We start from the raw sequence: 12404 nt of genomic DNA, 5'->3' as shown, positions 1-12404 counted from the left end.
CTGGTGCCCGTTCTGCAGAGGGCTCACCAGCCTGAGTGACTTCCAAGCCAGTGGCAGCGCAGGGTGTCAAGGCCGGCCTGCGTTGGGAGGGCTGTCCTCAGTGCTGAGGGGACCAGAGTCTCTCCCCCGCAGATCCTAGAGAGTATAAAGATGACCGGGACTAAGGACCTTTGAAAGCAAAACCGATTCAGAGCGAGGAGGCTGGAAGGAAACCCCAGGAAGCAAACAAGGGTGCAGGGTCTTGAGTTGATGGTGCTTTTTTTTTTTTTTTAACATCCTGGGTTGCCATCAATAAGAAAGATGGGGGTTAAATTTTAAATTCTTTTTTTTTTTTTTTAGTTTTATTTATTTTTGAGAGAAAGATTGCAAGTGGGAGAAGGGCAAAGAGAGAGAGGGAGACAGAATCGGAAGGGAGCTCCAGGCTCTGAGCTGTCAGCACAGAACCCGGTGCAGGGCTCGAACTCAGGAGCTGTGAGATTGTGACCTGAGCCGAAGTCGACACTCAACCATCTGAGGCACCCAGAATTTAAATTCTTGAAAAGAAACTGGTATGAGGCGCTAAGATGTTGGTAGGGGAGGAGCCCAGGGCGCCAGGGGACACGCAGCAAGCCTTCTGGCATCTGAAAGACAGAAACTGTGGTGAAGGAAAAGGGAATATTTCGATGGTTTGAAACGGGGAGGGGAATGCAGGTTTAGGCCAGGCTGGCCTGGAGAAAGAAAGCCCCAGATGGGCCTAGGGCTAGGGCTCTGTGCTTGCCCCTGAAAGCCTGGGAAAGCCCTGGTGGCAGGGTTTGGCGGGTGGGGGGTGTCTCCCTGGGTGGGTGGGCCTGGTCTGACCTGGGCAGGCTGTTCCAGGCACTGTTCCCTTTCCATGGAGCAGGATTCCAAACCAAAAGGAAGGTGATAGCATTTTCACGGGGGCGGGGGAGGAAGCAGTGGAGGTTTCCAGAATGCAGAAAACCAACCCCAACGGCATGCACCTTTTCCACGGGCCTGAACGCTGGTGCGAGATAGCCAATTTGCACATGGCCTTGTCTGACGGGGCTTCCACACTAGCTGCTGTGGAGAGGGGCTCTGAGCAGGGGGAAGATGACGGTTTGGCCTCCCGGCCCAGCCTTGGGGACCTCTACTTCCTTGTCAGCTTCCTGCAGCCATCCCCGCTGTGAGATGTGATAATGAAGTCCTCTAGCCTTCTGGAGATAAAGGCCTTTTTTTTTTTTTTTTTTAAATACCTTACTCCCCCGGGACTCTTCTCTCTGCCTGAGCTTTGACTGACTAGTCTCTGCCTTCCTTAACTGTCACTGGAGGGCAACCTTGGCCTTCTGTTAGGATTGCCTGAATAGCAAGTTTTATTTCCCCCCAAATTAGCTCTGGCGACCAGGTTGCTCTGGCCCGGGGTTTGGGGTGAGAGCGTGGCCATCAGGCTACTGCTCCCGGTTAACCTCAGCAGACCTTGGGATCTTGGGCCGGTTGACCTCAATGGGCCCTTGTTCTTTCATCAGCCCGGCAGTCCTACACCCCTCACAGAAGTGCTGGAAGGTCAAAGCCGATGGAATTGCCTCGAAGGGCCTGGCTGGTGAGACCGTTTCTTCCAGTGTTTTGTCAGACAGCAACACTGGAATTCTGTTGGTCAGAATTTAGCCCCTTTGCATATGTGAGCAGTCTGTCATAGCATGCTTTGAGACCAGACTCCAAATCCAAGAATCCACCTGCATTTGGGACTCCGCACCATGGCTCTGATCATGTCTGCCAAAGTCTTCGGGTATAAATTGTAGACGGTGTAAATCTTACGGTCACAACTGTGGTCTGTTTTGTTGGGGCATCGAGTGACCTCTGCCCGCTGAGCTCTCTCGGGGCCGTGGGGCCCATAGTATAAACTCAGTTAATGGTCATCCCTGCCTTCTCTGCTCCCACGGGAAGCCCAGGGCCTGCTCGGGAGTCCCAGGTTAGTTCGCATCCACAGAAGTAGCTTCACTGCTGGCTTCTGTCACCTTCTACCCAGCAGGGTGACTAATGACCACCTCACAGCACTGCGGATTACACGTGGAGATTTTGCACAGTGCCCAGCACTTAGTAAGCTCTCAATAAACCATAAACACAGGCGGCTATTATTAATTCTTCACAGGGCTGTTGTAAAGATGAAAAAGACTAGTATGTGAGACAATGCGTGTGGGCGGCAGAGAGGACAGTTTTCGTTATTGGGCGCTTTGAATCCCATGTTGTGCACTGCTCATGTGGTCACTGGGTGCTTTGAGAGGAACAGATAAAACAGAAAGATGATGGAAGGGGCCCTGGGAGGCTTTTCCTGCATGTCTCCCAAACCCAGGCCCTGAAGGAAGTGGCTGTGGACAAGCCCTGGCGAAGGACGCACTTCTCGGGAGCGGTAAGGACACCACGGATGTGTCACTTTCCAATCCTGCCGGGAGTTACCGGATGGCTCCCGGTCAGTGCCGCGGGGAGGAGTGAAGGCAGACAAGCAGCCTTCCCTGAGTTCCCGGGAGTGAAAGTAGTAGCTGGCCCATGACCCCACGCTTCCCTGCCCGGCTTCCGAGATGTCCTTCCACACGCACACGCTGGCTCTGTTGCTGTGCCAGCCTGATAGCCCCTGCGCGCCACAGATGGGCCTGCCTGCCTGCAGCTGGGACTCGCTGGGGTGGCGGGCTTTCTGGCACTGACTCACCGAGGTGGTTGCCTTTGCCTGCCTGGTTAAAGATTTCTTTAGGGGCCCCTGGGTGGCTCAGTCAGTTCAGGCTCTGACTTCAGCTCAGGTCATGATCTCACGGTCCGTGGGTTCGAGCCCTGCGTCGGGCTCTGTGCTGACAGCTTGGCAGAGCCTGGAACCTGCCTTCAGATTCTGCATCTGCCTCTGTCTCTGCCCCTCCCCCACTTGCATGCTCCCTCTTATAAAAAAATAAGCACTATAACTTTTTTTTAAAAAAAGATTTCTTTAAAGTCCTTTAACCTGTTTCCAGACTTTGCTGAGGCCCTTTCTGGCATATCTGCCCCTTTTCTTAGGCCTGGAGAATGTTTCAGGCTTGAAACAGTTTTTCCAAACCTTCTGGACTCGTGTCGCTCATGGCCCCAGAAGAGAAACAGAAGGCTGACGCCTGAGCCCCCTCCCTGTGCATGAGCCCCTAATCTTAGCCCCACTGGGGTCCCCTGGGGGAGGCCGGGCTTGCTCTAGGTTATGTGAGCAGGGAACCCCGGTGGGTCCTCAGCCCTGACCCGTTCTTTCCTCCACCATCCTTCCCTGCTTCTCTCCATTCTGGGCCCTCCCCTCTCTCACACCGAGGCTTTTGCTGTTCCCTTTAGAGACCCTGACCCTCTCTGCTCTTGGCCTCAGCGAGTCACATATGAGGTGCACCGTCCTTCAACACTTTGGGGCCCCTGCTCTCTGCAGACTTTGTTGAAACCTGCACCGTGTGCAATGCTTACTGACATTTATTCCAAGTCTCATCATGGCGGCTACCATTTCGGTCATTGAACTCACCGACCTTCTAACACCGAATTGTTGTGAGATGCATTTCCCAAAGTGTTTTCCTTGGAGCGCTAGGTGGCCAGCAAGTGCCTTCTTCTAGTGGAAAGTCCCCAAAGGCAGAGGACTGTGTGATCAGATGAGTCTGTCTGCTCTGTTTCCCTCTGGTAGGTTTCAGATGACCATATGGAAGGCTCTGGAAAGTTCCACACTCAAGAAGCCTGTTTATTTTGACAAGGACTCCCTGTAACAGAGCCTGTGCCTCCAGCCTGTTTGTAAGAGCTCTTCTTACCTCAGGCCTTATTCTAGTTGGCTGTTTTTACCAGAAAGCCCTTCCCTGTGTTGGCTAAAGGCCAGCTCAGTCATGTCCCCGCACAGAGCCCCGTTCTTGCTGCTCTTTGGGAATGTTCCTGGGAAGTTCAAATGCGTCCTCTGAAGGCAGTGCTCTGCTTCCCAGGCCCAGATACTGCTGGTTCCTCCTTCCGCCCCCATTCTGGCATGGTCCATTGACCTTCATGGGTGCCCCCCATGGACCAGGCCCACATCCCCCAACGTGGGGGGTCAGCCTGGAGTGGAGAAGGCTGTCACAGGCTGGAAGGACTGGGGCCCCCTTCTTTCAGGGTCTGGGGTCGTGGGAGCACCGAGCCACTGTGATAGGAAACATCGAGCAGCGGGAGGTGGCGAATGCCAAGGAGCAGAGGGCAGACAGTGGGGCTGCTGGCGGTCAGAGAAGAAAGGGGGCAGCTCCTGGAGCTTGAGGGGACAGAAAGGCCACTGAGGACAGCGGGGTGGGGTGGGGTGTTCCGGGTGGGAGGAATGGCACGAGGCTGCTGTGGCTGGAACACATGCGTCCTGGGCCTCCTCTCCAGCCCAAGCGCGTGGGCCTCAAAAATACCCGCAGCCTTCAGGGCTAGATGTCTGATTGCCCACAGGCCGCATTCCTCGGCCTGAGTGGTGTGGGTGCACCGACAATGATGGGCTTTTGTTGTAGGGAGGGTAGGGAGGGTGCTTGGATTGTCTGTTTTTTACTGCAGTAGAATGCACATATGATTCGCCACCTTGACCTTGGAAGCGCACAGCTGGGTGCAATTCACCCATTGTGTAACTGGCACCCCACCATCCATCTCCACACTTTTCCCTTATCCCAAACTGAAACTCTGACCCATGAAAGCGTCCCTCCCCAGGCCCTGGGGAGCCTGTTCTGTCCTCCTGAGTTGAGTGTCATAGTCCCTCCTGCAAATACAGCTGTGCAGTGTCTGCCCTTTTGTGTCTGGCTTATTTCAGCCCTGTCGTCATGTCAGCAAGGTTAGTCCGCGTCGCAGCACGTGTCAGAACTTCCTTCCTTTTTATTGTGAATAATATTCTGTCGTATAAATACACCGTGTTCCCTTGTAAGGTGTCCCTTATCTTGTTTCTCTGCTCATTGTCCATGGACACCTGAGTTGTTTCCACCTTTTGGCTATTGCGAATGGACTTGCTTTTTATTTATTATTAATATTGTTTTTATTTTAGAGAGACAGCGTGCATGATTGAGGGAGAGGGCAGAGGGAGAGAGACAGAATTATTTTAATTTTTAATTTTTTAAATTAAAATTTTGTTAATGTTTATTTATTTGGGGGGAGGGGCAGAGAGAGAGGGAGATACAGAATCCAAAGCTGGCTCCAGGCTCTGAGCTGTCAGCACACAGCCTAGTGTGGGGTTGAACTCATGAGCCTTGAGATCATGATGTGAGGGGCGCCTGGGTGGCTTAGTTGGTTGAGCGTCTGACTTCGGTTCAGGTCATGATCTCACGGTTCGTGAGTTTGCGCTCTGCCTTGGGCTCTCTGCTGACAGCTCAGAGGTTAGAGCCTGCTTCCGATTCTGTGTGTCCCTCCCTCTCTGCCCCTGCCCTGCTCATGATCTGTCTCTCAAAAATAAATAAATGTTTTAAAAAAATAAAGAAAAAGAGATCACGATCTGAGTTGAAGTCAGGTGCTTAACCAACCAAGTGACTCAGGAGTGTCCATAATTTTTTTTTAATGTTTATTTTTGAAAGACAGCGAGAGAGGAGAAGGGGCAGAGAGCCTGGCATTGGGCTCACAAACCGTGAGATCATGATCTGAGCTGAAGCTGGATGCTTAAATGACTGAGCCACCCAGGTGCCCCGAGAGAGAGAGAGAGAGAGAGAGAGAGAGAGAGAGAGAAAGTCTTAAACAGGCTCCATGTTCAGCACAGAGCGCTATGCAGGGCTCGATCTCATGATCCTGGGATCATGACCCAAGCCAAATCAAGAGTTGGACACTCAACTGACTGAACCACGCAGGCGCCCCCAGATTTGCTTTTTAAAGTAAGATGTTCATTCATACCAGAGCAAGAAGGGATCTGTCAGGAGCAGAAAATGGGATGGACTTGAGGGAGGAGAGCCGGGGGGTCCCTGAGAAAACTCTGTCATAGCCCAGGTGTGTTGAGAAGTCAGGGGTGGAGACGTTGGGGGAAAGCAGAGGCCAGAAGGCTGAAGAAGGCTTCCATGGACTAGCCCAGGCACTGAGGGCTAGAGGGCAGGGCCGGCACCCCCCACCCTGGTGAGGCCGGCGCTGGGGGGCTGGGGGCTGGAGGCTGAAGGGCGAGGGCTGGAAGGGCAGCCCGCAGAAGTGCTGGCTCTGGTAAAGCTCGGCCGCAGGGTCAAAGCCAGCTCCCCTCTCAGCGGTCACCGACACAGATGTGACTTTTCAGACCTGGACGCAGGAAGAGCCGGCCAGAGGGCAAAGCTTAGAACCCAAGGGCCCGAGCCTGGCCTGATTCCCAGGTGCTCGAGGGTGGGAACTGGTTTCCACAGGCAGGAGACCAGAAGGAGGAGCGGAGGGGTTTGTGGAGGTGAGGGGGGCAGAGCCCAAGAGGAGGGTCCTCCAGTTGCCAGCACATAGGAGAATGCGGGGGGTGCTCAGGGTCCGCCCCGCGCCCCTCCATTGTCCAGCATTCACAGGCCCAGACTGCGGGAGTTAACGGTAAACAGGCATGTGCTTCATCAAGAAACTTAGGGCTTCGCTAAGGAGATAAAGGATGTGAAGACGTCCACGGAGTGCAAGACCCCCTTTGAATCATGTTGTGCGGAGCCTGAAGGTGTTTTTAGAAGGGGATCCCCTCGGATGGGACCCAGGTGGGCGCTGCAAAGCAGCAAGTAACTAACCGAATCATTTTTTCTGTAAATGAGGCCAAAAGAATGAACGTGTTTGGAAGAGTGACGAGTGTCTCATTGTCCCTGCTGGCCATGGCAGTCCCTCATCAGCATCCTTCCTTTGAACCCCACAGGTACGACGCCGGGCGGGACGGCTTCATCGACCTGATGGAGCTGAAGCTGATGATGGAGAAGCTGGGGGCGCCCCAGACCCACCTGGGCCTCAAGCGCATGATCAAGGAGGTGGACGAGGACTTTGACGGCAGGCTCAGCTTCCGTGAGGTACCTGCTGCCGTGTGTCCTGTTGGACCCTCCCCCACCAGTCCCTGCGGGGCGTGGCCCCGAGTCCCTGCGGGGTGTGACCCTGAGTCCCTGCTGGGTGTGGCCCCTGAGAGGAGCCTCACACTTACTGTCCCACTGCAGCACTAGTGGCTTTGGCGCCTGCTCGAATAGTCAACCTAGAGTTCTCTTACAATCATCTTTAAGAAGCCAGTGAACCGCTGGCATGGGGAAACGCTCAGTCAGCAGACTGAAGGTCCCTGTGGGTAGGACAACCTCATTTGGGTGAAACGTGAGCGCTGAGGAATCTGGAGATATGCTTACCAAGATACTCACGGTGGATATTGGTGGGCGCAAAGTTCGGTACTTTGATAAAAATGTTATGCTTTGTTATATAGTAAACCGTAAAAATTTTTTAAAGTATTTAAAAATAGTAAAAGGAACAATTGGGGTGCCCGAATGGCTCAGTTGGTTAAGCGTCTGACTCTTGATTTTGGCTCAGGTCATGATCTCACGGATCGTGAATTCAAGCCCTGTGCCGGGCTCTGCACTGAGCACGGAGCCTGCTTGGGATTCTCTCTCTTTCTTTCTCTCTCTCTCTCTCTCTCTCTCTCTCTCTCTCTCTCTCTCTCTCTCTGCCCCCTTCCTGCTTGTGCACATGCACTCTTTCTCTCTCTCAAAAATAAATAAAGTTTAAAAAAAAACTTTTAAAAAATAGTAAAAATGCAATTAAACAAAGGGCTTTACTCTGTGGTCATGGATCTCTCCTCCTCCCCATAACCATCCAAGTACGGGCTTTTTTGGCCTTTGAATCCCTAAAATTGCGGGCAAAATTTTGTGTGTGTAGATACTGTTCTAGACAATGCAAGTGGATTCAAAGTCTGCTCTTTAAACATGTGAGAACTTTGGTGACTTAAGGCCATTTCTATCTGGAGGGGGGTCTCAAGGCCATTGGGTTTCTTGCAAGGCAAGGACGTGGCCCCACAGGGAAGGGTTTCATGCCTTATGTACTTGAGTTTTATTATAAGGGCTCTAGACGTGTCAGTGTGCCCTGGCGTTTGAACAGTTTGGGGCCAACACTTGGGCTAGAAGCTCAGAGCATTAGCCCAGCTGCTGCCGTCCTGTCCTGTCAGCTGGGCCCCTGGGGGCTGGGAATAAAGAGCCCTGTCCTCTCTTCCTCGGTTATTCCAGAAACAGTGGCCTTCTGGTGTCCTGGTTTTCAATGGGGAGAGCTTTGGCCAAGTCATCTCTCCAGGCTAGATAGGACCCTGGGACATCCCTCCTGAGGTCCCTGTGGCTGACCTGGCAGCGGTGAGTCCCTCCCCAGCCAAGATGAAGCTGGCCTTGTCTCTTCCCATGCCCGTGTCACATAGAAGTCTCAAACACAGGCCAACAGAGAATGTTAGCTAAGTGAAACAAGAACAGAGCAAACCGCCATTGGCTCACACGTCTGGGAGGCGCCAGGCACAGTAATGCAGCATCTTACTCATCGTAGCTATATATTTTTTTATTTTTTTATGTTTTTTTTTTTTTTTTGAGAAAGGGAGAGAGAGCACAAGGGGGAAGGGGCAGAGAGAGAGGGAGACACAGAATTGGAAGCAGGCTCCAGGCTCTGAGCTGTCAGGACAGAGCCCGACATGGGGCTTGAACTCACGAACCTCGAGGTCATGACCTGAGTCAAAGCCGTACGTTTAACCGACTGAGCCACCCAAGCGCCCCTGAAGATTTTAATTTTAAGTAATCTCTACACCCAACATGGGGGTAAAACTCACAACCTCGAGATCAAGAGTCACTCCACTGAGTAAGCCAGCCAGGAGCCCCTCCTGTCCTATTGTCACTGTGACCGGGGCTTGCTTCTGTGTCCCCTTCTCCTTCCCCGCTGTGTGTGGTCCCTGACGCCTGCCAAGGCGGCTGCCAGCAGCTCCAGGTTGCGTTGCCCCCGTATAGCAGGGGTCACACGAGTCTCAGAAGGCTTCTTCTGATGGGCCCTACAAGGGACATGTGCCCACCTCCCAGACCAGTCCTTACGGTCAGGGTCCTGTGATGGGCTCGGTCCAAGTCACGTGCCACAGGGCACCCTCGTCAACACTCCCAACTTCATCATCTCATGGGGGCCAGGTTGCCAGATCCACAACACTGCCTTCTTCTACAGTAGGAGCTTTGTGTTTCCTTTCTCTCTCTTTGGATTAATTTAAAAAAAAAAAAAAAAAAAAGCAAGTCACATCCACATCTAAGCCCTTTGGTACAGAGGTATGTCTCCATTAAGCACAGGCTTGCTACTTTTACTCGCCCCCCTCCCCCCGTGCCTCCCCACCCCCAACGTGTACAAAGCAATTGATCTTTCTTTTAGACCATTTCTTTTCCAATTATGAAAATAGTGCATGCACGAGCACATTCGGGGTGTGTTAGGAAAGGGCTTATGTGAAACTGCAGAGTGATTATGTAGCCGTTTTTCATGACCAGAGAAGAAACGTAGACAATGTAACGAGTAGGGTTAGTGATTCTATCCCTGTAACTGTAGCAATGTGGAGTTAGATCCTAGGTACTCACGGCCTCCTTCTCCTCCAGTGACAGTCTGAGAAGCAGTAATAGCCTCCTCTCTTTTTCTTGTATTCCTCTCTGGTTCCCTTACATCTGTCTCAAAGAAGAATTGCTACAAGGCCAGATTTGCAGTGGTTTTGTATAAAGGTTGGGTGACAGGTTTACTGGAAACTTGTCAGTACTGGGAGCTGTAGGTTCCCATTTTAATGTTTATTTATGTATGTATTTGTTTGAGAAAGAGAGGGGGCACACACAGGGAAGGGAAGAGAGAGAGGGAGAGAGAGAATCTCAAGCAGGCTCCATGCAGTCAGCACTGAGCCTGAAGCGGGGCTCGAACTCATGAACCGTGAAATCATGACCTGAGCCGAAAATCAAAGTTGGACGCTCATCTGACAGACCCATTCAGGCGCCCCCCCATCCTGGAAATTTGAAACTGGGGTGAAGTACTGTGAGTTGGTTCTGCAGGTGGCTGTTCCTGCAAGAATAAGTCCATGTGGGGGCGGCCTTGCGAGCTTCAGAGAGGATCTTGCTTCTAGTCCTGAGGGCCTGGTCTCTCCCAGCCCCAGGCCTCTTCTGGGCTCCGCATTTTGCCCTTGGGATGTCCTTTTTTTTTTTCTTTCTTTTTAAGTAATCGATACACCCAACCTGAGGCTCAAACTCACAACCCTGAGATCAAGCGTTGTACCCTCCACAGATGGAGCCAGGCAGGCACCCTGGGACATCCTTTTTATAGAACAAATACCTCCTTTTCGCTTAAGCCAACGAGTCTGTTTCTGTCACTTGCAATCTTAGAGTGCTAACTAATACATGGGGGTGTTCACATCCCCAGAGACATGAAATTAAACATTTCTTTAAATTGAGGGGCACCTGGCTGGCTCAGTCAGTAGCGCATGGGACTCTTGATCTCAGGGTCTTGAGTTTGAGCCCCACGTTAGGGGTAGGATTTACTTAAATTTTTTTTAAATTTCTTTAAATTTGGGGCGCCTGGGTGGCTCAGTCAGTTACGCATCCAACTCTTGGCTTCGGCTCAGGTCATGATCTCATAGTCCGTGGGTTTGAGCCCCACATCGGGCTCCGTGCTGACAGCTCAGAGCCTGGAACCTGCTTCGGATTCTGTGTCTCCTTATCTCTCTCTGCCCCTCCCCTGCTCGTACTCTGTCTCTCTCTCAAAAATAAACAAACGTTTAAAAAATTAAAAAAATATATTTATAAGAAAAACTTCTTTAAATTTACCAGAAGCATTGGATAGCTTGTGTCTGAAATTGCTTTTTTCTTTTCTTTTTTCTTTTTTTTTTTTTTTTTAGCTTTGTTAGTTCTCTGTTTCTTTGTTTTCTGCTTCTCCTCTCCCCCCTCCCCTCTCTGCTCAGAGTCACAGCTAGGATACTTTCCAACTCCCCACAACATACCAGCCTTTGTGGACTATAAATAGGAAGACAAACAAGGCTGGCCAGTTGGAGAAATTGTCATTCAGGAGTTGGTGATTGTAATGACATGAAATGGGAATGCATGGCATGCTTTATGGAAGGCTGAATATTTTCAGATAGGGTTGGATTTTTTTCCCCTTCAACTGGCTAGGGAGAGACCCCTAAGTTACGACTGGGCTGCCCTTGGTGATCTGTGGGCCGGCAGAGTGAGAGCGAGCACAGATTCATGAGGAGTACTTTCAGCCCTTCTGGAAACACCAGTAGATATGCGAGAAATGGGTCACTTGCCTGGCTGCTAGGCTGGGGGGTGGTGCCCCATCTTTCCTGAGCTGCCCTCACTGGGCGAAGGGCCACCTGTTTTGTATTTGCCTTAAGGAACAAAAAGTGGGGGAGGGGACGTGTTCTGTAACACGGCCAATATTGTAAGGGTGGTTTCACTCCCGCCCTGTGCACACGGCTCACGTGGGCAAGTGCTGGTGTCTTTGGTGCCACATTCTCTTCCATGAGAGTCTGACCACGGCCACGACCGTCCCCCCAAACCCCAGTGCGCTGCTTCCTATTGGGAGCCTCATCCCAGTAGGCTTGTTTTCCAAGACTGGGAGCCAGGATCCTGGCCCAGGGAAGCAGCAGGAAACTGAGTCTCTGCCGGCCTCTAGTGAGAGAGTTTGAAGCTGCAGGTGGACGAACGTGGCATTTCTGCAGAGCCAAGCTGAGCGGCAGCCTCCCCACAGCTGTGAATCTTTGAGCCTCTTGCCTCATCCCTTGCTTTGCGTTGGGCAACGTCCAGAGTGGAGTCAGGAGCCCTGAAGCAAGACTTACAAAGAAAGGGTTCGTTAGCAAGGCATTTGGGGCAGTGGTGTTGGTGGCAGAGGCTGAGACTTTTCACTTAATGAAACACACTTCCCTCTAGGGATTAAGAGTCTTGGCAGGAAAAGATACCCAGGTTGGAATTTGGAAAGCCCTTCGAAGTTGTCTGACCTCTTGGTCTACTTTAGGTCATGTTCTTTTCCCTCGGGGAAGCCATTCTTTAGAGGGGATGGTCATGAAAAATACCTTGAAAACTCAGACTTCCCCTCTAGACACACGCAGCACCTAAAAACCTGGAGAAGCTCCTTTCTGGGCTGACCTGGAAAAATAAATTCTGGAAGTTTGCACAGCAGTTGTTTGAGAACAAATTCACCAAAATTCCTTAGAGAAGCAAAACCCCTAAAATTGCTTTGGGGGAGAAGGTCTGGAGGGTGGGGGGACCTGCCATTTCAGCTTGGCTTGTTTATTTAAAAATACATCCTGTGGAGGCCATGTTACAAATTGGCTTTAAAGATGAACATGGGCCGCCTGGGTGGCTCAGTCAGTTAAGTGTCCGGCTTCGGTTCAGGTCATGATCTCACGTTCGTGGGTTCGAGCCCCGCGTCGGGCTCTGTGCTGACAGCTAGCCCAGAGCCTGGAGCCTGCTTCAGATTCTGTGTCTCCCTCTCTCTCTGACCCTCCTCTGCTCATGCTGTCTCTTTCTGTCTCTCAAAAATAAATAAAA

At 51.7% G+C, this 12404-nt stretch overlaps 1 protein-coding gene across 1 annotated transcript in view; it reads left to right on the top strand.

Annotated features, from left to right (window-relative positions):
* The window catches only part of EFHD1 (EF-hand domain family member D1), a 41150-nt gene that overhangs the window by 16739 nt on the left and 12007 nt on the right, over positions 1-12404 (top strand). The window contains exon 3 of the mRNA XM_029932865.1: positions 6764-6911. Within this exon, the coding sequence (XP_029788725.1) occupies positions 6764-6911 (148 nt within the window). The remainder of the gene's footprint in view (positions 1-6763; positions 6912-12404) is intronic.

Source organism: Suricata suricatta, chromosome 3, assembly GCF_006229205.1.
Source record: "Suricata suricatta isolate VVHF042 chromosome 3, meerkat_22Aug2017_6uvM2_HiC, whole genome shotgun sequence".
NCBI lineage: Eukaryota > Metazoa > Chordata > Mammalia > Carnivora > Herpestidae > Suricata > Suricata suricatta.
This window is presented reverse-complemented; position numbering and strand designations above follow the sequence as displayed.